Source organism: Phacochoerus africanus, chromosome 8 (assembly GCF_016906955.1).
Source record: "Phacochoerus africanus isolate WHEZ1 chromosome 8, ROS_Pafr_v1, whole genome shotgun sequence".
NCBI lineage: Eukaryota > Metazoa > Chordata > Mammalia > Artiodactyla > Suidae > Phacochoerus > Phacochoerus africanus.
The window spans coordinates 18,170,982-18,194,262 of NC_062551.1; the positions used below are offsets into that span (position 1 = coordinate 18,170,982).

General features: G+C 42.4%; 1 protein-coding gene across 6 annotated transcripts; it reads right to left on the reverse strand.

Annotated features, from left to right (window-relative positions):
* Window positions 1-432: 432 nt before the first annotated feature.
* Window positions 433-22,907, reverse strand: ZFP90 (ZFP90 zinc finger protein). Of its 6 annotated transcripts, none has more exons than XM_047790586.1 (5): window positions 22,711-22,907; window positions 22,366-22,432; window positions 9,126-9,252; window positions 8,694-8,789; window positions 433-4,288 (listed from the first exon to the last, which is right to left on the reverse strand). In XM_047790586.1, the coding sequence occupies exons 2-5, from the start codon at window positions 22,396-22,398 to the stop codon at window positions 2,601-2,603; spliced, it is 1,944 nt and encodes a 647-aa protein (XP_047646542.1). In that variant the 5' UTR covers window positions 22,399-22,432; window positions 22,711-22,907; the 3' UTR covers window positions 433-2,600. The 6 variants fall into 6 exon arrangements, with proteins under 6 accessions (XP_047646542.1, XP_047646541.1, XP_047646543.1 ...); XM_047790585.1 differs by having other exon boundaries at window positions 22,631-22,865; XM_047790587.1 differs by having other exon boundaries at window positions 22,740-22,864.
* Window positions 22,908-23,281: the final 374 nt, after the last annotated feature.

A 23,281-nucleotide genomic window follows, 5' to 3' on the forward strand; every position in this document is an offset into this window, starting at 1 on the left:
TTCTACAAGAGCCTTCCTCTCTCTCTCTGATAAGGGACCAGGCACCTTGCACCTCTAGGCCTTTACCTTACCAGCCTGGCAACCCCAATTAAAATATCTTTGCTAACCTCTGTTTTAAAAAACTGTGTCAAAGGTAACCACTTGCTCATAGGCAAATGTTTGTCCTGAACTATCACTGAGCCCCAGGATGTCCTGTGTCCCTGTGATCAGTACCACAGGGACTGTTACGAGAGGAAAAGGGGGCAGGGGAAGCTGAGCAGACAAGAGACTCCACAAGACCTAGAAAGGAGAGTTGTAGTCAGCATTCAATAAACGGTAGCTATTATTGACTCACCTGGCTGCGATGAGTTTAGCAGTTAATTCATCTTCCTTGATGCGCCACTCTTTAATCTTAGCCAAGTTCTGAAACTGAGAAAGTCAAACTGACTCCCATTTGACAAAAGAGGCTATTTATTGAAATAATACAATGATGTTACAAGGGTGTATTTCATATGACCTAGAAATCTGAGTCTTCATAAGTGCATGGTGCATGGTTGCTGGGACTAGAGAATCCTCTGCTCAATCAGCCATACATGCATCCTGGGCTCCTTCCTGCCAGCAAAGATGTGCTGAGATCCAGAGATTGGTTGGATTTAGGCCAGACTCCACACACAAACCAGTGGTCTCCTTTAGTTCTTCCAGAACTAAGCCTTTATAAACTTTAACAGTCGGGTAGCACTCAGTTGGTTACAATTCATGCCATTCTTGAAAACAGTCCAGTATGGGGATCCCAAAAAAATCAGCACCAAAATGAGTTCCTGATAGGCATCCTAGCCAACTGGTAGGGGAGATTTAGAATAGAATTACCCATTGTCAACTATGTATCAGGCAACACAAGCATGGTCTTGGCGTTATGTGTATGCTACATATGGAACATCAGAAGGTATTTTGAAGGGTTAAAGTCTTGAAGGGCAGATCAGCTATAGAATATCCCATCTTGCTCCACATGTGATAAACTCATTGGGCTATACATGCCACATTTTGGGCCCCAGCAAATTTTTTCCTGCAGAGAATTATGAAGGATGTTTGGGAGCCGTCTCATGCTGTCCAGGATGAGACAAAGATTATGGATCTTGCTAGGCTGCATGCAAAGAAGCCAATAGGAGAGGTTCACCATCAACACCACTACATATCACTCCCCATGATTCATCATTAAGGTGGGAAAATGTGCTGATCTTAGAGGGTGCAGAGGCTCTTTCATGCAGGGTCAATGTCCACAGTTGGTTCCAAATTTATTGTCAATACTGGTGCCAATGAACCAGCGGATTCTGGACATTCCATTAGGATAGCCCATGGGAGGCACCGGGGGATGTTAAAGATTAGAGTGGGATGCTGACATTTACTTCATGTTCTACTGATGAAAAAGCACCACAGAGCTAAAAAAGTTAATTTTTTAATTGTGAAAATTTCCTTGACATACAAAGTGATTCATCACATGCTGATTCTCTAAACTGATTTAAAGGCAAATGTTATGGCAGTGGATAACTGAATATACACTTCTCTACAATAAAATTAATTTGGGGCATCATCTTTTTTCTCTTAGTTCTGTGTTATCATCCCATTGATCCAATATAGGAAGCTTAGGGCAGTGCTTTTTCATGGAAGGACCATGAAAAGCACAGTAGGAAGACAATAATTCTATGAAATTGACAAATGTTAACTGAAGTATGACACTTGGGAAAAGAAAAAAAGTCATTAGTAGTTAAGCTATTTACAATTTCTGTTAACATTTTGGTTTGTAAGCTTCCAACTTTAAATAAGTATGAAATTTGCATACATCTTGCTGCCTCTTATGCTTTTATGAACTCCCAAAGTATCCAGCTCCTGAGTGCTCATTAAATATTTGTGCATATGATTTATTTTAAAACTTATTTTAAAGCTCTGAATTCCAAAATATCTTTTCAGTGGAAACACTGGGGAACAAAGATCCAGGAGATCTGCATTTTTCACCCAGACTTGCCTTCAGAAACTGTATCATGCTGTGCTAACCACTTCACATCTTTGGCTTGCAGTTTCTTCATCTGTACAATGAAGTGGTTGGACCAGCTGATCTAGTTCTTGGAATTGTGAATTCCTGAAGGTGGAATTGGATTCTGTGATAAATTTAATGTAAGAGCTGCAGCTGAATGCAGTTGTTGAGCAATTTAAAAATCAGTTTTGGTCACTGCTGCAGGAGTTTTATTTATTAAGAAGGTTGTAAACAGTGAAAATTATAAGTTAAACTGTTGAAAGTTGGTGATCTCCTGCATATATATATTCAAAAACTTTCCAAAGTCCAATATATAGGCATATCATTTCTAACAGGTTATATCTGATGTTTGTTTTTACACACACCTGTAATCCAATCTGAGTATGTGGCTTTTATTAAAAAAACCAATAGGCTCCTAGCAGAATTTCTCTACACACAACGTGTATACACACACACACACACACACACACACACACACACACACAAAACTTCATTACATTCTCAAGCTTCCTCTCCAGTAAGAATCCATGGATACTGAATAAGAACAGCATTTTACCTAAAGCTTTCAGGACATTCCTTAGTGTCAGGGTTCCTAGAGTTTATTTCGTGTATGAATTCTCTGATGTTTAGTAAGAGCTGAGCTCCGGCTGAAGTTTTTCCCACATTCCTTACAAGTATAGGGTTTTTCTCCAGTATGGATTCTTTGATGATCATGCAGATTGGTTTTCTTCCGGAAGGCTCGTCCACATTCATTACATTCATAGGGTTTTTCTCCAGTATGAGTTCTCTCATGCTGAATGAGGGATGAACTCTGACTAAAGGCTTTCCCACAGTCAATACATTCATAGGGTTTCTCTCCAGTGTGGGTCCTCTCATGTTGAGTCAGTGATGAGCGTCGACTGAAGGCTTCTCCACATTCATTACATTCATAGGGTTTTTCTCCAGTATGAATTCTGTGATGCTCTATGAAACTCGTACTCCTTTTAAAAGCTTTCCCACATACATTACATTGATAGGGTTTCTCTCCATGATAAGAAATGGATTGTTGACTAAAGGCCTGCTCACAATCATAGGGGTTCTCTCCAGTGTGGCTCCTCTGATGGTCAGAAAAGTCTGTGATGTGACTGAAGTCTTCCCCACAGTCATTGCAATGATAGGATTTCACCTCAGTGAGAGTGCTTTCATCTTGAGTAAGTAATGAGGTGTGCTTGAAATCTATGCCATAGTTACTGCTTTGGTAAGGTTTGCCTCTCTTATGAATTCTCATATGTTTATAAAGGGATGGGCTCTGACCAAAAGCCCTCCCACATATGCTACATTCAAAAGGTTTCTCTCCTGTATGAGTCCTCTCATGCTGGACAAGGGAGGAACATCGACTAAAGGCTTTCCCACATTCCTTACACTGGAAGGGTTTCTCTCCACTATGTGTGACCTCGTGCTGGGTGAGGGATGTGCCATGCCTAAAAGACCTCCCACACAAATTACATCGATAAGGTTTCTCTCCAGTGTGAATTCTCTGGTGTTGAACAAGGGAGGAGCTGCGCTGGAAGGCTTTCCCACAGAGACTACACTGATAAGGTTTCTCTCCAGTATGAGCATTCTCATGCTGACCAAGGGATGAGCTATGCCTGAAGGCCTTCCCACACACATTACATTCAAAGGGTTTCTCCCCAGTGTGAATTCTCTGATGCTCAGTAAGTTGTGTCTTCCAGAGAAAGGTTTTCCCACAGTCAGTACATTCATGGTGTTTCTTTCCAGGATAAATTCCCTGATCTGTACCATTGGGGAAAGATCCATCTCCTTTATGAGTTTTCTCATGTTTAGTAAGTGACGACCTATGAATAAAGGCTTTTCTACATTTATTACATTTATAAGGTTTCTTTTTTGCAAGGACATTGTTCTGATTGAGTAAGTCTGAATTATGTCCCAAATTGCTCCCAAGCGAATCACATTCACTAGGCCTTGGAGGAATGTTCAGTTGTATAACCAGGTTTGTGTTAAACCTAGAGTTTTCGCTAAATTTATTTTGCTCACAAATTTCTTCTGGTGTGATTATTTTCTTCTGGGTGGATGCATCTGGCCCCAGATGTCTCTTCCAGTTTTCCTGGTGTCTCTCTAACTGGCCACTAACATCCCAAGCATCTTCTAATGTGGCATGTGAGAGATCGTCTGTGCTAGGGAATACTTCAGATATGTTCTGCCGCAGATTTGAAGATTTGGCTTCAGGCCTGGTCTTCCAGTCTGAAAGAAATCCAAAGTGCAAAAGTCCCCTTTTCCTTCCTGTTGAAACAAACTGCTACAGTAGGAATGAGGAAGTGAAAGAGATAAATTATACATCACTCTGTTTTGACATTAGTCCTGTAGCTTGAGGAGAAGACCCAAAATGGAGAAAGGAAGAGTGGAGAGAGGTGACAGTGCAGACTGCAGATCCAGAGTGAAGGATAAGTCCAGAATGAGGAAGCCCACATTGGAGGGCTTGTTAGGGAATAAGGGAAGAGGTGGGCATGACAGAGTTAGGCATAGATACAAATGGAACAGAATCAGAGTCCGTCTTGTAGAATCCTATCTGCTCTCCATGCCTCCTGTCCATTTTACAAACTGTCACAGAATCTATCTTCCTAATACATCCATTTCATATTAAAGTCACCTCTGAGGCTTCAAATCTTCAAACCCTGCAGAGAAAAATCTGCAGCCAGTGATTATAACTGAAATAGTTCTTTGACATACTTGAAGATCAAGGGCTATATTTCCCAAGCTGAAAAAAAGTAATATTTCAAGAGGCAAATCATCCTCGCCTTTACAACAACTGGAACTGTGTTAGTCTATTTGAGTTCTAATTCTACATTAATCACCTCTCCTAACCAAAAATAATTTTATTTATTTATTTATTTTCGTCTTTTGTCTTTTTAGGGCTGCACCCACAGCATATGGAAGTTCCCAGGCTGGGGGTCTAATTGGAGCTGTTGCTGCCGGCCTATGCCACAGCCACAGCAATGCAGGATCTGGGCTGTGTCTGTGACCTACACCACAGCTCATGGCAATGCTGGATCCTTAACTCACTGAGTGGGGCCAGGGATCAAGCCCACAACCTCATGATTCCTAGTCGGATTCATTAACCACTGAGCCACGATGGGAACTCTGAAAAATGATTTATTTTAATCTGCCTAAAAATTGATCTCTAAACCTCTGTTTAACTCTGAATACTAACAGCAGAAATTTAATTAGTGTCTAGATTCTAAGAATGGTCACCCTTAAAAACTAAGGGGAAGGAGGTTTCTAGAGTGATGGAAATGTTCCATATCAACAGGAGTTTGGGTTAGATGGGAGAATACATTTGTCAAAATCAACTGGATGGTATATATAAGAGGTGTAATTTCATTTTGTAAAGTAAAATTTGCTAAAAAGAAAGAAAAAAAGAATTATAAAAAAATACTGAACTCTAGTCAATGATATACATGCTGAAGTATGTGGAGGTGAAATGCACTCATGTCTGCAAGTCACTGGAAAAATGCATCAAAAGTAACACAACAGATGGACAGAAAGAAAGATACATGATAAAGCAAATATAATGATATTAACTATAAATAGAATCAAGGTGGTCTTCACTGTATAATTTTTTCAATTCCTCATATGTTTGAAATTTTTCACTTAGGAGGGGGAAAAAAAAAAAAAAGCAACTAAGGGGTCTTAAACTCCCAAATTCCTTACCCTGGAACAAGACTCAATTCTGAACTCCTAAGGATAAAAATGCTTTATATTAACTTTTAGAATACTTCTCAATGGGACATTTAAGAAAATGCATGTTGCAATGAATGAATGATAAAGTTCTCTCCCAAGCCAGATTCCATAATAATTAAGTAATTTGACTGCCTTCTGTATGTTCTGCAACACAGACAGAAAATACATAGAAATATAATAAACAGACTCTCCAAGAGCTTAAAAATCTAAGAATAAAAATGAGACTCAATTCTTTGATGACTAAAAAAATCCCCAAACCTATCAGATAGTATATTATCAAATCTGAATTTGTGTGGTAGAGATGACATAAATGATATCCGGTGATCAGGGAAGAAAGGTTAATATATTAGTATACTGTATATAGGTCTTATAGATTGGACAGATCTTGAACTTAAAGAATAGATGGCTTTGAATAGGCATAAATACTATCTAATGAGAGAAAGTGTATGCTACTTACAGAAAACATCAAAAAGAAGTTCAACCTAAGTGGAGCTTTTTTTTTTTTTTTTTTTTAAACAGCAATAAAAGATAATATTGGAGGGTATAATAGGGACCTCTAAATCAAGGAAAATCATTCTGCTTGCCACAGTGAGGTACAAGGAGTTATAGCAAGGTTCTTTCAGAGGTGGGTGGTTTATGAAACTAAAGTATTAAAATCCAATATGGTCCATCAAGTGATGAATAAACAAATATGATATATCCATACCATAGAATATTACTCAGCAATACGAAGGAATGAAATTCTGATACATGCTACATGAATAAACCCTGAAAACATTACAAAGAAGCCAGTCGCAAAGAGCTCCATATTATGATTCCATTTATAGAAAATATCCAGAATTGGAAAATCCATAGAGATGAAAAGTAGATTAATGGTTGCCAAGAACTGGGAGGGATGGGAAATGCAAGGTGACAGCTAGTGGGTACAGGACTTCTTTTTGGGGTGTTGAACACATTCTGTAATTCAATAGTGGTGATGGCTACACAACTCTGTAAATATCCAAAACAAGTGAACTGTGCACTTTAAAAGAGTAAATTTTATGGTATGTGAATTACATCTCAATAGAACTATGATTTAAAAAATCCGATATTGGAGTTCCCATTGTGGTGCAGCAGAAACAAATCTGACCAGTATCCATGAGGGTGCGGGTTCAATCCCTTGCCTCACTCAGAGGGTAGGGGAATCTGGCATTGCTATGAGCTGTAGTGTCGGTTGCAGACGTCGCTTGGATCCCAAGATGCTCTGGTTGTGGCCAGCAGCTGTAGCTCCAATTTGACCCATAGCCTGGGAACTTCTATATGTCAAGGGTGCGGCCCTAAAAAGCAAAATAAATTAGAATAGAAAAATAAAAAGTTAAAAAAATTAAAAATAATAAAACATTTAAAATCCAATATTGGGAGTTCCCTGGTGTCTAGGGGTTACATCTTGGCACTTTCAGCACAGCAGACCAGGTTCGACTCCTGGTCTAAGAACTGATATTCCACATCAAGCCTCTGCAAGCTGTAGCCAAAAAATTTTTAAAAATTAAAAATTAAAAAAAACAAACAAACTGGAGTTCCCGTTGTGGCTCAGCAGAAGCGAATCCAACTAGGAACTGTAAGGTTGAGGGTTCAATCCCTGGCCTCGTTCAGTGGGTTAAAAATCTGGTGTTGCCACGATCTGTGGTGTAGGTCACAGATGAAGCTCGGATCCCACATGGCTGTGGCTGTGGCCAGCAGCTGCAGCTCTGACTGGACACCTAGCCTGGGAAACTCCATATGCCGTGAATGAGGCTCTAAAAAGCAAAAAAAAAAAAAAAAAATCCAATATGGATTACAAAAAGATAAGATAGAGTGAGAGTTTCAACTGGGAATTATAGTAATCTAAATCTGGGTTTTGGTTTAGGATGTGGCCAGTCCAAGTTAACAGGCAGGAAATTGCAAGATACTTCTCAAAGGAGGAAAATAGCCTAGCTTGAAGGAAAAAGACTAGACTGACTATGGGTGTCTAGCTTGAGAGATTGGAAAGTCAGTAACTTTTCACAGGCAAGGGGAGAAATGGGTAAAGTTGCAAAATGTTTTGACTGGGGATGCAAGATGACTGATTTAGATTTTACACCTTTAATAAGAACTGTGTGGGACTTCTAAGTGGAGGAGTCCTATGAGAAGGAAAACAAGTGACCTGGGTATAAGTAAAGACAATTCTTAGTCTACAGCACAGAATGAAGAGCTGGGACTACCAGAAGGCAGGTAGACAACATTTATAAGGAGGTGACACAGAAAGAAAGAAGCCGCCAGAAGGCAGGCTCCTTAAGGTAGATTCACTTTGAGGGAAAAGCAAGAGAAGCCCAAGATAAAGCCAAGAAGCATTCAACAAATAGAAAAACCAGGAGAGGATGATACTCCAGGAACTGTAGGGGAAGAAAATGAATCAAGTCAGTGAGAGTGCAGGATGGAAGGAAGATGGTGTTGCTGCCAGACAGGTGGTACAGGAGCGCAGTCAAGGAAAGAAGTCTGGAAGCAAGTTATGAAGTGAGAATGAAGTATGTGGGTATTTCCTATAAGTGTGGGGCATCTGACAGTGAAAGCAGCAAGACAAAGCAAGGAGGAGACATGGAAGTTCAGTTAACATCTGAATGAGAAGAAAGATCTTTAAATAATGAAAGACATCAGAAGAGAAAATAATCCAGCAAGTGGGTTATAGGATAGGGAGAGATGGTATTCTAAGTGTAGAACAAAGGGCTACTTTTGGAAAGGAAAACAAGGGGTACCTCTTCCTCCAAGACCTACCAGCAGCAGAAACACCCTATCGGAGAAGGGAGATGTATGTAAGTGTCATCCAGGAGATGGTGCAGCCTCTTCTACAGGCCTAGGAGCCCCCAAGGCAGCAATCTGAAGGTGCTTCCCTCTCCCTCAGCTGTGCCACTGTCTGCAGTGATTCCTACATGCTTGAGTCTCACTTATTTACCTGGACAGAAAGGTCTTTGGATTTCTCCCTCGGCTATCCATGGCTCTTCTCCTTGCTCCAATTTGAAGATCACCTCTGGCTTGGAGACTTGATATCCTGCTCATGGGTAAATACACAAGATTTGGTTGTTTGTGCAAGTGGACAAAGAACCCTCTACAACTCAGTACTAGGCCTTGATCCTCAGGAGCTCTGAAGGGGAAAAAAAGGTGCAATTTGAAGAGTCATGCAATCAAAGGACCTACTCCCATTCTGCAGAAGAAAGACCTTTTACCTAAAGAGCGGCTCAGAAATCCATAAAGCTGGGTACCAAAAAGATGAGCAAGCTGACCCTGAACACCTTGACCATGGTCACCCAAACCACGAGCCCCACAATCCTAGCAACCGGGAAAGTAAAGCCCCACCAACGAGAAGACAATGAGATGTGGTTCTTACCAACAGAAACCAAGTGGCTATAGTTCTCCAGCATCACATCCCTGTACAAACGCCTCTGAGCAGGATCCACGTGGTGCCATTCCTCCTGGGTGAAGTTCACAGCCACATCCTTAAATGTCACTGATTCCTGTAGGATCACATTTCTGCTCAAGTAGGGATCAACCCCACAGATGTTCCCATGGTGATAACTGGTAACCTACTGTAGGGTCTATCAGAAATGGTAATCACACGTCTGATATCCTGAGGGGGCAATGTTGGGTTAAACACACTAGGTGTTACATAAATTCCTAAAGAATCTAACATTGCAGGCAGGAAAGTCATGATGGACAATATGTCCCATGATCCCTACTAAGCTCTCTTCTTGTTTCCCTTCAAAGCCAAGCCTTTTTACACAGTAACTAATTCCTCATGCCCCGAGCACCTTCTTTGTTACAAAATCCAAATACGGCAGGGAATAAAAAGTGACAACCCTCTTTTATTCCCATGATCAATCCCACTAAACTCCCTCCAAATAACCACTGTTAACAGTACGATATACACACTTAACAGTTCCTTTCCATGTTTTACACACACTCATATAAACAACCTTTCTTTGTGAACTACCATATACATTGCTCTACAACTTGCTTTTTATATTTAACTATGTATCTTGGAGCTCTTCCCATAGTGCTGTATGTAATCTCACCTATTCCTTTCCACCGCTTCACAGCATGCCACAGCGCAGTTGTACCATAACATACCCACTGCCAAACCTCAGAGCATCCCACAGCACTAAGAACAAGATTCAGGAGTTCCCATCGTGGCTCAGTGGTCAACAAACACAACTAGCATCCATGAGGATGCGGGTTCAATCCCTGGCCTTGCTCAGTGGGTTAAGGATCTGGCGTTGCCATGGGCTGTGGTGTAGGTCGCAGATGCAGCTCAGATCCCGCATTGCTGTGGTTCTGGTGTAGGTCGGAGGCTACAGCTCCAATTCGACCCCTAGCCTGGGAACCTCCATATGCCACTGGTGTGGCCCTAAGAGACAACAAATAAGTAAATAAATAAATAAATAAATAAAAGAACAAGATTCAAACTTCTCCAACACTCACAGGGCTCTGGCTATGCTGACTGATCCTTGAATATATCATGTTTATTCCCTCCCTGGGCCTTGGGATCGCTACATGGTTGGCAATCAGTTATTAATCATTGAGGTCTCATGTCCAGTACTGCCACCTCAGAAAAGTGTTCTTACCACGTCCTTCTAATTTACTGTGCATCATATTATAATGCTTAATTTTCCTCCTAGCACAAATATCTCTCGCTGTCCAAATTCCTGCCATCTGAACTCAGGAACGAAGCAGATTCAGATTAGATGCTTGTGCTTTGATATTTCTTGTTAGCTTTTCTGTCTCCCTGACTGCAAGTTCCATGAAAACAGGGACTTTATCTATCTTCTTCAGAGTGCTTAGAATGATATCCAGCACACAGTGGATGCTTTAAAAAAATGTGGTGAATGAATAAATGGACCAGTTCATGTTAATAGATATTTGGATTAGTTTCAATACTTTGCTACTACAAACATTATTGCAATACATCTTATTTGTGCAAATATGCTAGAATTTCTATAGTCAGCTAGCTAGAACTAGAACTGCTAGGTCAAAGGTCTTTTTCTGCTTCACTCCACTCCAATCACTTCTTCCTCACCACCTGCTGAAACTAGTCTGGCTGAGGACCCCCATGCCTCCAAACTGTCAGTTCGGATGCTCATAGGGTTTCTGTCTTGCCTTTTCAGGCCTCATTAAGTCATGGGACTTAACACCATGAAGGACCTGAAATACCTCCTTTGGTCATGGTTAGATTTCTACCTGAAGAAGTACATAATACTGGGGAGGTGGGGGTATAAAATGGGAGGTTGGGACTGACATACACACATTATCACATATGGAATGGATGACTAACAAGGACACTGTATGGCACAGGAAACTCTACTCAATACTCTGTAGTGACCTATATGAGAAGAGAATCTGAAAAGGAATGGATACATGGATATGTTTAACTGGTTTACTTCGCTGTACACCTGAAACTAATGACACCGTAAGTCAACTGTACTCCAATAACAATTTTTTAGAAGTACATAATAAAGTATGTGAAGATAATTTGTATGAAAATACACTGAAAGCAGAGCCATGAGTTCACTGGAGCAGTGAGGACAAGTTACATGGAGGTTTCTATCTTATTCCATGCCCTTCTCCCCATGTGCTTAGAGGGTATGGCTCCCTCCCTACCCTCGCATTACTCTCTCCCTTGCTAATTCCACTTCATACCTGAGGGGTAGGTTAGCAGATTTTCCATGAGGTCCTATGATCCCCCCAATGGAGGGTCAATCCCCATATTATGTGCTTTAAGTCACTCTGCACACCCACAACTATTCAAGCAGGGCTAATAATCTATTTAATGCTTATTTTCCTAGTTGAGCATTCCCAGGTGAGCACGAATGAGGGCAGGGACTGTACTTTTTTTTTTTTTTTTTTAACTCTAACACACCAATGTCTGGTGAGTACTTGACCAACACTAAATATCTATTTCCTGACTGAGTTGAGCCTTAAGGAGATGGCTAAGACCTGAATTTTAGAGAAAAGGGGCATGGCCCCATCTCCTATGGAGTGAGGTGCAGGACCACATCCATACACAACAGTGGCTCCTCCACATCATAGTCCTGCTCAACGCTGTGACCATGTCCCCATAAGAACAGTGAAGGGTGGAAACATGGCAGATTTTTCCTTCAGATGTCTGGGATCTGTCTGTGCCAGGCAAAATGACGCTAAAGAAAAAAAAGACATTAGATAACTAGATATTTGCCAGGGGCCTGGCTTTACCACATGCACCATGGCAGAATAAAAATGCAAATGGAAAACACTGCAGTCCTTGGTTTGTTTATTTTAAACTGTGTTATTTATTAGAGCATGATATGAGACAATACATAGGAAAGTGAGGTGCTACAAGCCTTCTGGGCAGGGAAAACTGAGAGAAGCTTCAAGGCTGGCTATGCACTGGGCCTTAAGAGGTAAGTACCATTTGGATGGGAAAAGACAAAGTGGGAATCTAGTCCAGGGACTGAGAAGCTAGAGAAGGCTGGACTTGGCATGTGCATGGCCAGCAGGTGAAAGGTTGGACCAAGGCAGACATTTTAAGTGAGGTTGTGAGAGGTAACACATTTCTATTACCTACTCTGTCCTCTAAACATATGGCCCCTTGGTTTAGAAACAGAGTCAGCAGCCAACCTGGATTCCTTTGCTTAACTGGTTCCCTGTATTTAACACAAGACTTCCTGACTTTATTCTGCTTCCCCAAATAGGTTGAACTAATGGTAAGGAATGTGCTGATCAGTAAACAAATGTCTAGTCCAGGCCACTCATAATTTCTTGCCCTGGCAGGACAACTGGCCTCTGTTCTCCTACTCATGTTCCCACCACCTCTTTTCTATATGCTATTGGAGTCACTTCTCTAAAACACAAATTTGTTGGGTTTTTAAAAAAATTTTTTTATTATAGTTGATTCACAATGTTCTGTCAATTTCTGCTATACACCAATGACCCAGTTATACATTTATACATTCTTTTTCCACATTATCCTCCATCATATTCCATCACAAGTGATTAGATATAGTTTGCTGTGCTATAGAGCAGGATCTCACTGCTTTTCCACTCCAAATGCTACAGTTTACATTTACTAACCCCAAACTCCCAGTCGCCGCCCCCCACCAACAAGTCTATTCTCTAGGTCCATGAGTTTCTTTTCTGCAGATAGGTACACTTTGGCTGTATATGAGATTCCAGATATAAGTGATATCATCAGTATTTGTCTGTCTTTTGTCTTTTTGCCTTTTCTAGGGCCGCTTCCACAGCATATGGAGGTTCCCAGACTAGGGGTCCAATTGGAGCTAGAGCCACTGGTCTACGCCACAGCCAGAGCAGCAATGTGGGATCCGAGCGGAGTCTGCGACCTACACCACAGCTCAAGGCAATGCCTGATTCTTAACCCGCCGAGCAAGGCCAGGGATTGAACCTGCAACCCCATGGTTCCTAGTCATTAACCACTGAGCCACGACAGGAACTCCTGTCCTTCTTGTTTTGACTTACTTCACTTAGTATGAGAGTCTCTAGTTCCATCCTAAAACACAAATTTGATCATGCATACAAACCTTTAGTTTCCTCCCACTTTTCCCTGTTCTTACTGCCCTCATCTGAGTCCATGCCACTATCATCTCTTACCTAGACCACTACTACAATCTCCTACCTTGTCTCTCCTTTTCCACTCATGTCCCTTCCCAAGTCTGCTTTCCATGTAACAACTAGGCTGATCCTGTTAAAACCTTTCAGATCGAATCATTTCTTTGCTTAAAATGCCTCCAAGGAGAGTTCCCATCATGGCTCAGTGCTAACAAATCTGACTAGTATCCATGAGGACACGGATTTGAACCCTGGCCTCACTCAGTGGGTTAAAGATCAGATGTTGCCATGGGCTACAGTGTAGGTCACAGACTTGGCTTGGATCTGGCATTGCTGTGGCTGTGGCACAGGCCAGCGGCTGTAGATCCATTTCGACCCCTAGCCTGGGAACGTCCATGTGCCGCATGTGCAGCCCTAAAAGAGCAAAAAAAATTTAACAATTACTATCAAAATGTTCCCCTTCCTCATGCTGACATAAAGAAGACCTTGGCCAAATGATGGAGCCCAAAGCAAAGAACTGGAAGCAGCACATACTAAGAGAAGACTCAATTCCATGGCCCCTAAAAAGCTCCACAACTGGTAAGTGTATAATATCCTTGGATAAATCAGAGACCTCATGGAATCCAATGTTCTCATCTATAGCATGAACTGAAGAAGTACGAGTTTTAATAACAGGTGAAGAGCATGTCCAGAAAGCACATGTACAAATATAAAGAGACATGATTCTCCAATTCTACCATGTACCAACCCTGCAGGTGAAATCCTCTAAAAGCATAACTCAAGAAACTTTGTAGTTTTGAAACTTTGCAAAGCTGAAAACCAGAGACTGGCAGCTACTGTGTAAAAAATAACCTAATTATTTACATTACATATTTAAAAATACTTCATTTATACTACAAAACATTATATTTAATATAACTATCAAATATAATATTTAATCATTTATATTATACACAATTATAATAATATAAAAACTACCCTCTCTAAGACCATGTAAGTTTATCCAATTAGAACACATTAAACTTACTGGAATACAGTACAGCATTTTCACTCAAGTACTCGGTATTCCCTGGTATCAGAGTTAAGTGACTCTCACAACTGAGTACAGACAGAAGTAACACGACTACTGTTAGCCTTCACATACATACACCGATGCCCTATTCAGGCTAAAGCATCATCTACAGTATCTCAACCATAAACCTGGCCCTGGCCCTTGACTCTTCATTTTTCCTTTATGCCCTGGAGTTACCAAAACCCTCAAAAATATTGCCTATATTCAGGCCCTTCCCTTCTTTCAAACCAGCTCAAATCCTCCCTTGCCAACAGTGCCATGAGGCCAGGCAATAACTCTGCAGATTTATGCTAGACACATGTGGCTACTGAGCACTGGTGATGTGGCCAGTCGAATTCAGGATGTGCAGTAACTATCAAATACTGGATTTCAAAGACTCAGTTACAAAAAAAAAAAATGTAAAACACCTCATTAATAATTGTATAATATTGACTTCTATAGAAATGATAAGATTTTGGCTATATTGGGGTAAATCGTATGTATTACCAAAATTAATTTCACCTGTTTCTTTCTATATTGTGGCTACTAGAAAATTTAAAATTATACATGTAGCTTATGTTTGTTTTGGACAGCATTGTTCTAAATCTCCACCTTAGGCTACTCTCTCGAGGTGACAATCACCTTTCTCTTAAATTCTGTCTCCTGTCACCCACTCCATGATTCCACCAAGTGGACTCTGCCTGGGTCACATCGTTCTACTTCATGTCCCCTCGCCTTTGTACATCCTCTTCTGACTATCATGTACTCTCTACCCTTAGCTCTACAAGTTATCCTTTTAGAACCAGTTCAATGGTCCCTTCCCTTCGGAGGCTTTTCCAGATTCCTCATCTTCCCCCTGCCAGCTTCAGTATTTGGTCCATATGCCCACTGCATAACTGTAGCTACATTTTCACATTTTTCTATCTCAACAATTTCTCAAACTCCTTTTCATTTCAGTATTCCAAAATCAAGCATGTTGGAAGTGAACTGCCCATGCATGAAGGGCCCTACCAAGCAATATTTAAAAGCTCCTCAGATGATTCAGTATAAAAAAGCAACAACCAACATTTACTGAGCATTGAACGCAGGCAAAACACCCTCTCACTAAATTTTCTCACTGAAGCCTTACTGTCATCCCACAGGAAGCAAGTGTCTTCTCCAGATGGGTTCTGAAGTGTGACCATGGTTAAGAACCACCACCCACGCAGCAACAGATGCACCTACAGATTATCGTACCAAGTGAGGTCAGAAAGACAAATACCATATGATACCACTTATATGTGGAATATAAAATATGGCACAAATGAATCTATCTACAAAACAGAAATCTACACACAGAACAGACTTGTTTGTAGTTGCCAAGGGGGAGGAGGGAGGGAGTGGGATGGTCTCAGAGTTTGGGTTTGGTAGATGCAAACTATTGCATTTACAATGGATAAGCAATGAAGTTCTACTATATAGCACAAGGAACTGTATCCAATCTCTTAGGACAGACCATGACGGAAGACAACATAAGAAAAGTAAATACATGTATGACTGAGTCACTTTGCTGCACAGCACAAATTGGCCCAACACTGTAAATCAACTATATTTTAATTAAAAAAAATTCATATACACACACAAAAAGAACCACCACCTGGCACAGAGCAGGCATTCCAAAAATGTCTGCTGAGTGCAAGAAGAGAGCTGGGTAATTCTTACTGAAGAAAAACAAGGAGTCGTTTTGAGGATTTTTTAAAAAAATTGTGTATTAGTGAATTATATTCTTGGACAAATGGAAAAAAGATATCAATAATAGCCAAATCTAAAAGCTGGCTCCATTTAAATACTGGCCCAACAGAAAAACCTCTGACAAATGCAGCAAAAGAAGAAATTAAAAAAGAATCAATTTAGGGAGTTCCCATTGTGGCTCAGCGGTAATGAACCTGACTAGTATCCATGAGAAAGTGGGTTCCATCCCTGGCCTTGCTCAGTGGGTTAAAGGATCCGGCATTGCCATGAGCTGTGGTGTAGATCGCAGATAGGATTGGATCCCGTGTTGCTGTGCTGTGGCTTGGACCGGCAGCTATAGCTCCAATTTGACTCCTAGCCTGGGAACTTCCACATGCCACAGGTGCATCCCTAAGAAGACAAAAAACAAACAAACAAAAAAACCCAAAAAAACAGCAACAACAACAACAAAACCCCCACCAATTTAAAGATATGGCGATAAACCAGTAAAATATCCAGCATTGTGTTAAGAAATGTGAAAGATCTGGAGTTTCCTAGTGGCCTAGCAGTTAAGGATTTGGTGTTGTCACTGCTGTGACACAGGTTCAATCCCTGGCTGAGGAACTTCTGCAAGCTGTGGGCATGGCCAACAAAAGAAAAAAGAAAGAAAGTGAACTATCTTAGTGAAGAGGATAATTTTAAAATCCTAAATCACCAATTTTTTTTTTTGTCTTTTTAGTGCCACACTGTGGCATATGGAAGTTCCCAGGCTAGGAGGCTTACACCACAGCCACAGCAATGCCAGATCCTTAACCCACAGATCGAGGACAGGGAGGGAACCCTCATCCTCAAAGGTGAGGTTCAATACTGCTGAGCCACTATAGGAACTCCCTAAACCACCAATTTTAACACATAGAAAAAGAAGAAACTTAATAATTGAGGAAGAAACAGAGAAAACTGTTCCCAAATCATCCTCTCTCTAAAAATTCTGGATCTAAATATTTTATAGGTAAATTCTTTGAAAAGGCAGAAAAAGATGAAAAGCAATCTGAATGTTTCTACAAATTAGGGTAAGTATGGCACCAAAACCTGCCAAGATCTCTCTCTCTCCTGCTCTGAGGATTGTTTCACTTAACACAGATTAAAAGAATTAAAAAAAAATTGCCTATCGTAACCAATGGGATTTTACCCAGGATTATTTGTAATAGTAGAAACTTCAGAACCAACATAAATGTCCTATGAGAAACAGTTAAATAAATTTTGGCATATCATACAAAGCAATATAACAGAGCCATTAAAAGTGATTTTTAAAAAAAGAAAAATCCTCATAAAAACTGTATGAAAATTAAAATGTTATAATTAGAACAAAATAATACCATTTGCAGCAACACGGATAGAACTAGACACTCTCATACTAAGTGAAGTAAGTCAGAAAGAGAAAGACAAATACCATATGATATCACTTATATCTGGAATCTAATATATTGCACAAATGAACCTATCCACAGAAAACAAATTCATGGACTTGGAGAACAGACTTGAGGTTACCAAGAGGGAAGGGGAGGGGGTGGGATGGACTGGAAACTTGGGGTTAATAGATGCAAACTATTGCCTTTCAATGGATAAGCAATGAGATCCTGCTGTACAGCACTGGACACTATATCTAGTCACTTATGATGGAGCATGACGATGTGAGAAAAAAGAATCCATACATGTCTGTGTGACTGGGTCACCTTGCTGTGCAGTAGAAAATTGATACAATACTGTAAACCAGCTATAATGGAAAAAATAAAAATCATTATAAAAAATAAAAAATAAATGCTATATTGAGAATGTTCAGGGGAAAAACATGCTTAGGGAGAAAAGAAAGAAATTCATTAAAAGAAATATAAACGTGGAGTTCCCCTTATGGCACAGTGGTTAACAAATCCGACTAGGAACCATGAGGTTGCAGGTTTGATCTCTGGCCTTGCTCAGTGGGTTAAGGATCCGGCGTTGCCGTGAGCTGTGGTGTAGGTCACAGACGTGGCTTGGATCCCGTGTTGCTGTGGCTCTGGCATAGGCCGGTGGCTACAGCTATAATTCGACCCCTAGCCTGGGAAACTCCATATGCCGCAGGAGCGGCCTTAGAAAAGACAAAAAAAAAAGAAAAAAAAAAGAAAGAGATATAAAAGTGCTAAAGAAGAGGGATCATAAATGACTTTTTTCCACTAAAAAGTCTGTATTATATATACGCTCACATACTTTAATAAAAATATACCTTAACAAAAGAATATTTTATATATAGACATGTACACACACATTTTTTTGGCTACATGTGGAAGTCCCCAGGCCAGTCATCACACCTACACCACAGCAGTGACAACATTGAATATTTAACCTGCTGAGCCACCAAGGAAGTCCAATAATCATATTTTTGAAATAGGTCTTACAGGAACATGTTTTTACATCCTAACATTGTCTTTAAAATTTCCTAAAACCATTAAGTTGAACGTCACATTGCTTCATGCAATGTTTTTCCGTTTTTTTTTTTTTCTTTCTCTTTTTTTTTCTTTTTTGACTACCCTGTGGCATATGGAGTTCCAGGGTCAGGAATCAGATCCAAGCAGCAGCTGCTGTCTACACCACAGCTGGATCCTTAATGTGCTGTGCTGGGCCAGGGGATCTAACCTACGTCCCAATGCTCTCAAGAAGCCATCCATCCCGTTGTGCCACAGCGGGAACTTCCATGCAACTGTTTTATCAGAAAACATGCATCACAGGAGTTCCCATTGTAGCACAGTGGAAAAGAATCCAACTAGTAACCATGAGGTTGCGGGTTGGATCCCTGGCCTTGCTCAGTGGGTTAAGGATGCAGCGTTGCTGTGAGCTGTGGTATAGGTTGCAGACATGGCTTGGATCCCAGGCTGCTGTGGCTGTGGCATAGGTTGGCAGTCGTAGCTCGAATTTGACCTCTAAACTGGGAGGCTCCATATGCCGTAGGTGAGGCCCTAAAAAGCAAAAAAAAAGAAAGAAAGAAAAAGAAAATACACATCGCTATAACTGGAAAAAATTACATCTTTGCTATGTGAGGAGTAGAAAATGCAGGATGTATAAAATCACTGCTCGGGGTTATATGGTTACGAATGATCACTCATGTGACACTCACTCACTGTGTACTGTTTTGCCCTAAAAAAAGCCAAAAGCCCAGTACAGAGAAGGATGGGTAATGACACCACTTCATATGACATAAGATATTACCATAACAGGAATGCCCAGGAGAATCAAAGGACCTGCCCATGGGGAAGAAGGCTTTGGGCTGAAGCTTAAAAACCAGCATCAATCAGCTCAGAAAGAGGTGAAGAAAGGGGCCCTTTGGGCAGAGGGAGCTTGAACATCCCTGACCACAAACATCCTGACCTGGTTCAGCAAGTGACTTGGCCTCCCTGAAGGATCTTCTGAGCAGCCTTTGCTGGGTCTATTCATGCTGATGACCAAAGCATAGAGTTCTCTTGGGATCTAGAGTCAAGAGAGACCAGGCCCTGGGTTCTCTGCATTTCCTCCCCTTCAAAACAGAACACCAAGAACCCTGGTCTCCATGAGCAGCTTTTTCCTATAAAACTCCATTTTTTACTTTTCTGGTGGCTTCAACTTTGCAAAATGGCGAACACCTTTTTTTAAAATTCTAACTAAAAACCTAGTACAATTATAAGAAAAGAATGCAGAGTGTTTGCATAGATACAGTTACTAATGATCCTCAGGCCCCAAAGATTTTCCAGGTAACCCGCCCAGCACCTCACTGCTCCCATTCCCCTCCCACCATGTGGCCACTTCTCTTATTTGTTAGCTGAACCCTGGGAGAAAGTCTCACCCACAGGAGACCCAACTTTCAAACTCTTGCTCCTGCAGTTCATTCACAGCAATCTTTAAAATTAAGAAACTGTACAGTTCCCTGCTCAAAAAACAATGGCTCAAGCTATAATAGCCTCCTTGCAGCTCCTGGAACACATTAGACACACACCCCGATGTTCCCTCTGCCCAGAGCACCCTTCCCAGACCTGTGCATTAACCCCTGCACCTTCTCCAGGTCTGCTCAGATGACACCCTCTCAAAAAGGATAAGGCTTATCTGACCATCCTATTTCAACTGCACTCCTACCACGAGCCCCCACTTTCCTACTCAATCCTCCTTATCTTTCTCTTTTATCCTTTTCCTGAGGTGCTGTTACCTTCTCTTACATGATACAATTTCCTAACTTAGGACTTTTTCTGTCTCCTCCTTCTAGGATATAAGCTCCGTGAAAGCAGAGACTTTTATAAACTTTGTTCACTAATGTATCTCAACTGCCTAGGAAAGCGTCTTAACACATCACAGGGGTTCAATGACTATCTGCTGAATGAATGAATAAGTAAATGGGCTACCAAGGCCAAAAAAAAAAAAGTCCAAGGGTTCCTGGGGTTAAGGATCCGGCACTGTCACTGCTGCAGCACGGGTTCAATCCCTGGCCTGGGAACTTCCACTTGCTGTGGGTGTGGTTAACAAAAAAAGAGAGAAAGAAGTCCATACTTCCTAGTATCCTTATCTACCCATCATCTGCAGCCCCCACCCACTGCCACATAGGACAATGGCTTCCTGTATAGGTGTCTCAGCATCTTGCCTTTCAACTTCCCTGACACACAATCAACTCTACTCCAACCCCTTTGTTTTTCACCTGCTTCGACTCCTGCTCCTATTCAAAGGCAAAATCTTCACTGACTCTTTCCCACAGGCTGAACTCCCTCTCCCTCAGCATTCACAGCAGCCCCTGGGTCTCTGCAGCAACACTCGCCACCAGCTATCTTGTGCTATCCTTCTGCATGAGGCTGTCTTCCTCCACTACATTAACTTCCTGAATAAGCAGTCACACGACTCATCTACCCATCTTCTGCATTCCTCTGAGGGTCATGCTCAGAGAAAGGAAACCAGCAACAAAGGGAAATTTCTGCCTAAAAAGCCCCATTTGTAGGGAGAGTGTTCTGTTCTGTCCTCCGTTCCTAGCCATCATCTGCAGCCTGAGTTAGGTAACCCAAGTGGACTGTCAGGTCATCCCATAAGAATATAACTGAACTACAGTGCTTAAGGAACACAGCTTCAAAAGTGAAGTTTAAGGCAGTCCCTAAAATTCACTGCTCAGAACACGGATTCACTTTCACTATCAAAAAGGCACCCCCTCCCTCCCACAGACACATTCAAAAAGGATCATCATTGTCCCCTTAAGTGTGTTAAGTCATCCTAGTTCTCACAACCTATTAAGCAAAACACTTTATAATGGAAAAGTGCTAATGACAGTGGTTTGCTCTGGCTTTCCTCAAACCAAATAACTGCTTTGTTCTAGTACTGTTACTGTCTCACTTCTTAAGGCTCATCCCTGTAAAACAAAAACATATAACAAGAAGTGAAAAATATAACGGCAATACATGCTGCGTTTAACTTACTGTAAACTTCGTTTAAACAACACTGGTATTTTTATCTCTACTGCTTTGTCTCACACCCTAGCAACTATGATCTGTGATTCTTCCTTAACTGTAAAGAAAGAGTGGGTTAAAATACCATCTGGACCTTGTTTTACTTTCACTGAGAGACTGTGTAAATCGGTGGGTAACCTCAGAATTGAGATGCTTCTAGAAAAGGCCTCATCTTTCACAAGCATAAATGGTTTCACGAATTGGCATAATTAAGTTGAAGGCTGGACATCTGGGGATGTGCATTATACCTCCGTTAAAGCACAGAAGGACATGAAAAGCTATGAGACAAGTCCTCCTTTTTTTTTTTTTTTTTTCCCTTCCCTGCCCAGGAAGGGCCCATCTCCAGCCTCTTCCTCGGCAAATCCAGACCAGCCGTCTTTGGTCCCTTAAGGTCTCTCTATGGCCCCTGGGTCAGAAGCTGGAGCTCCCCTGTTCTTCACTCACTGACAGTCACTTTCTCCTCTACAGCCTTCTATCCTGTCGCTCCACTGTCTAGGTCCTAATTGTCAGAGTTCCAGGAACTGGCCTGACACTCACGATTCTCATCGACACTGACACTTCCCGCTACGTCCACTCTTAACTCCTCCCACTAGCGCATCCAGCCCCGGTCCCCTCCTTCCCACAGGGCAGCCCCCTTTGGGGAAGACCGCTCCCTCTGCTCTAGACACCTCGGTTTCGTACGGCTAGGAGGCTCCGAGGTGGCGACCGACCCAGGAAGGGGAGTCGCTCAAGCGGAGAACAATGACTGCTCCAAATATACCCCGGGATAAGAACCGGCTGCTCACCTGGGGCCTGGCGGTCGGAGGCCTCGGGGCCATTCCTGCGTCGCTGGGCCAGGCTTCCAGACTGGGTCTGGGGAGAGAGGAGAGGGCCCACTCAGCCGGCTGGAACCGGCGACCCCACCGTGCCCCGCGGACCAGCCTCCGCCTCTCTGCTATCTCTCGAAGCGCGAGAGAGAGAAAGGTGTGCGGGCCCCGCCTAAGCCAGCCTCCCCTAAGTTAAAGGCTCGCCGCCTTCCCGACACCCTCCTCCGGCCACGCCCAGTCCCACCCGCAGGACGGTGGGCGCGGCCTTGTGCACAGAGTCAAACCCGTGGGAGGTGCCACCCGGACACGCGCCCTCGGAATCACCGCCTCCTGGAAGCTTGGGATTTGGCGACCTTAGGCCCACCCAAGACTCGGGCCGGCTCCTCCCGCCCCCGCTGCAAGATCAGTCCTTTGGAATCCTGAAGCGCCGGGGGCGGCCCAAAGCGGCCTGAGCTGCGCCGGGGCCGGACAATGGCCGCAGCGGCGGGGTAGAGCCGGAAGTGCGCCTGCGCACACGGAGCCTCGGGCCCGTAACTGCGGGCGAAGAAGGGCTCGCGACTACACTTCCCAGAGGTCCTCGCGCGTGGGTCCCACCCGGGCAGCCGCGGAGGACGCCGCGCTTTCACAGTCACCCCAGTAGGGCCCGCTATCTGGGCCGAAGGAGTCAGAGAGTGGACTCGAGTACCCCTGCGTCCGCTCATTCCCGTAATAGTCACTGAGCGCCTGCTCTGCGCCAGGAGCGTGTTGCCGGGGGCGAGGGAGGGGAGGGCACAGTGGCAGATCCGACTGGAAAGATCCTGCTTTCTGGGAGCGAGCGTACACTCCTGTGGACGAGGTCGATAGCAAAAATGTAAATCCACCAACTAGATAATTTCAGGTGCTGCCTTCAGCTGTA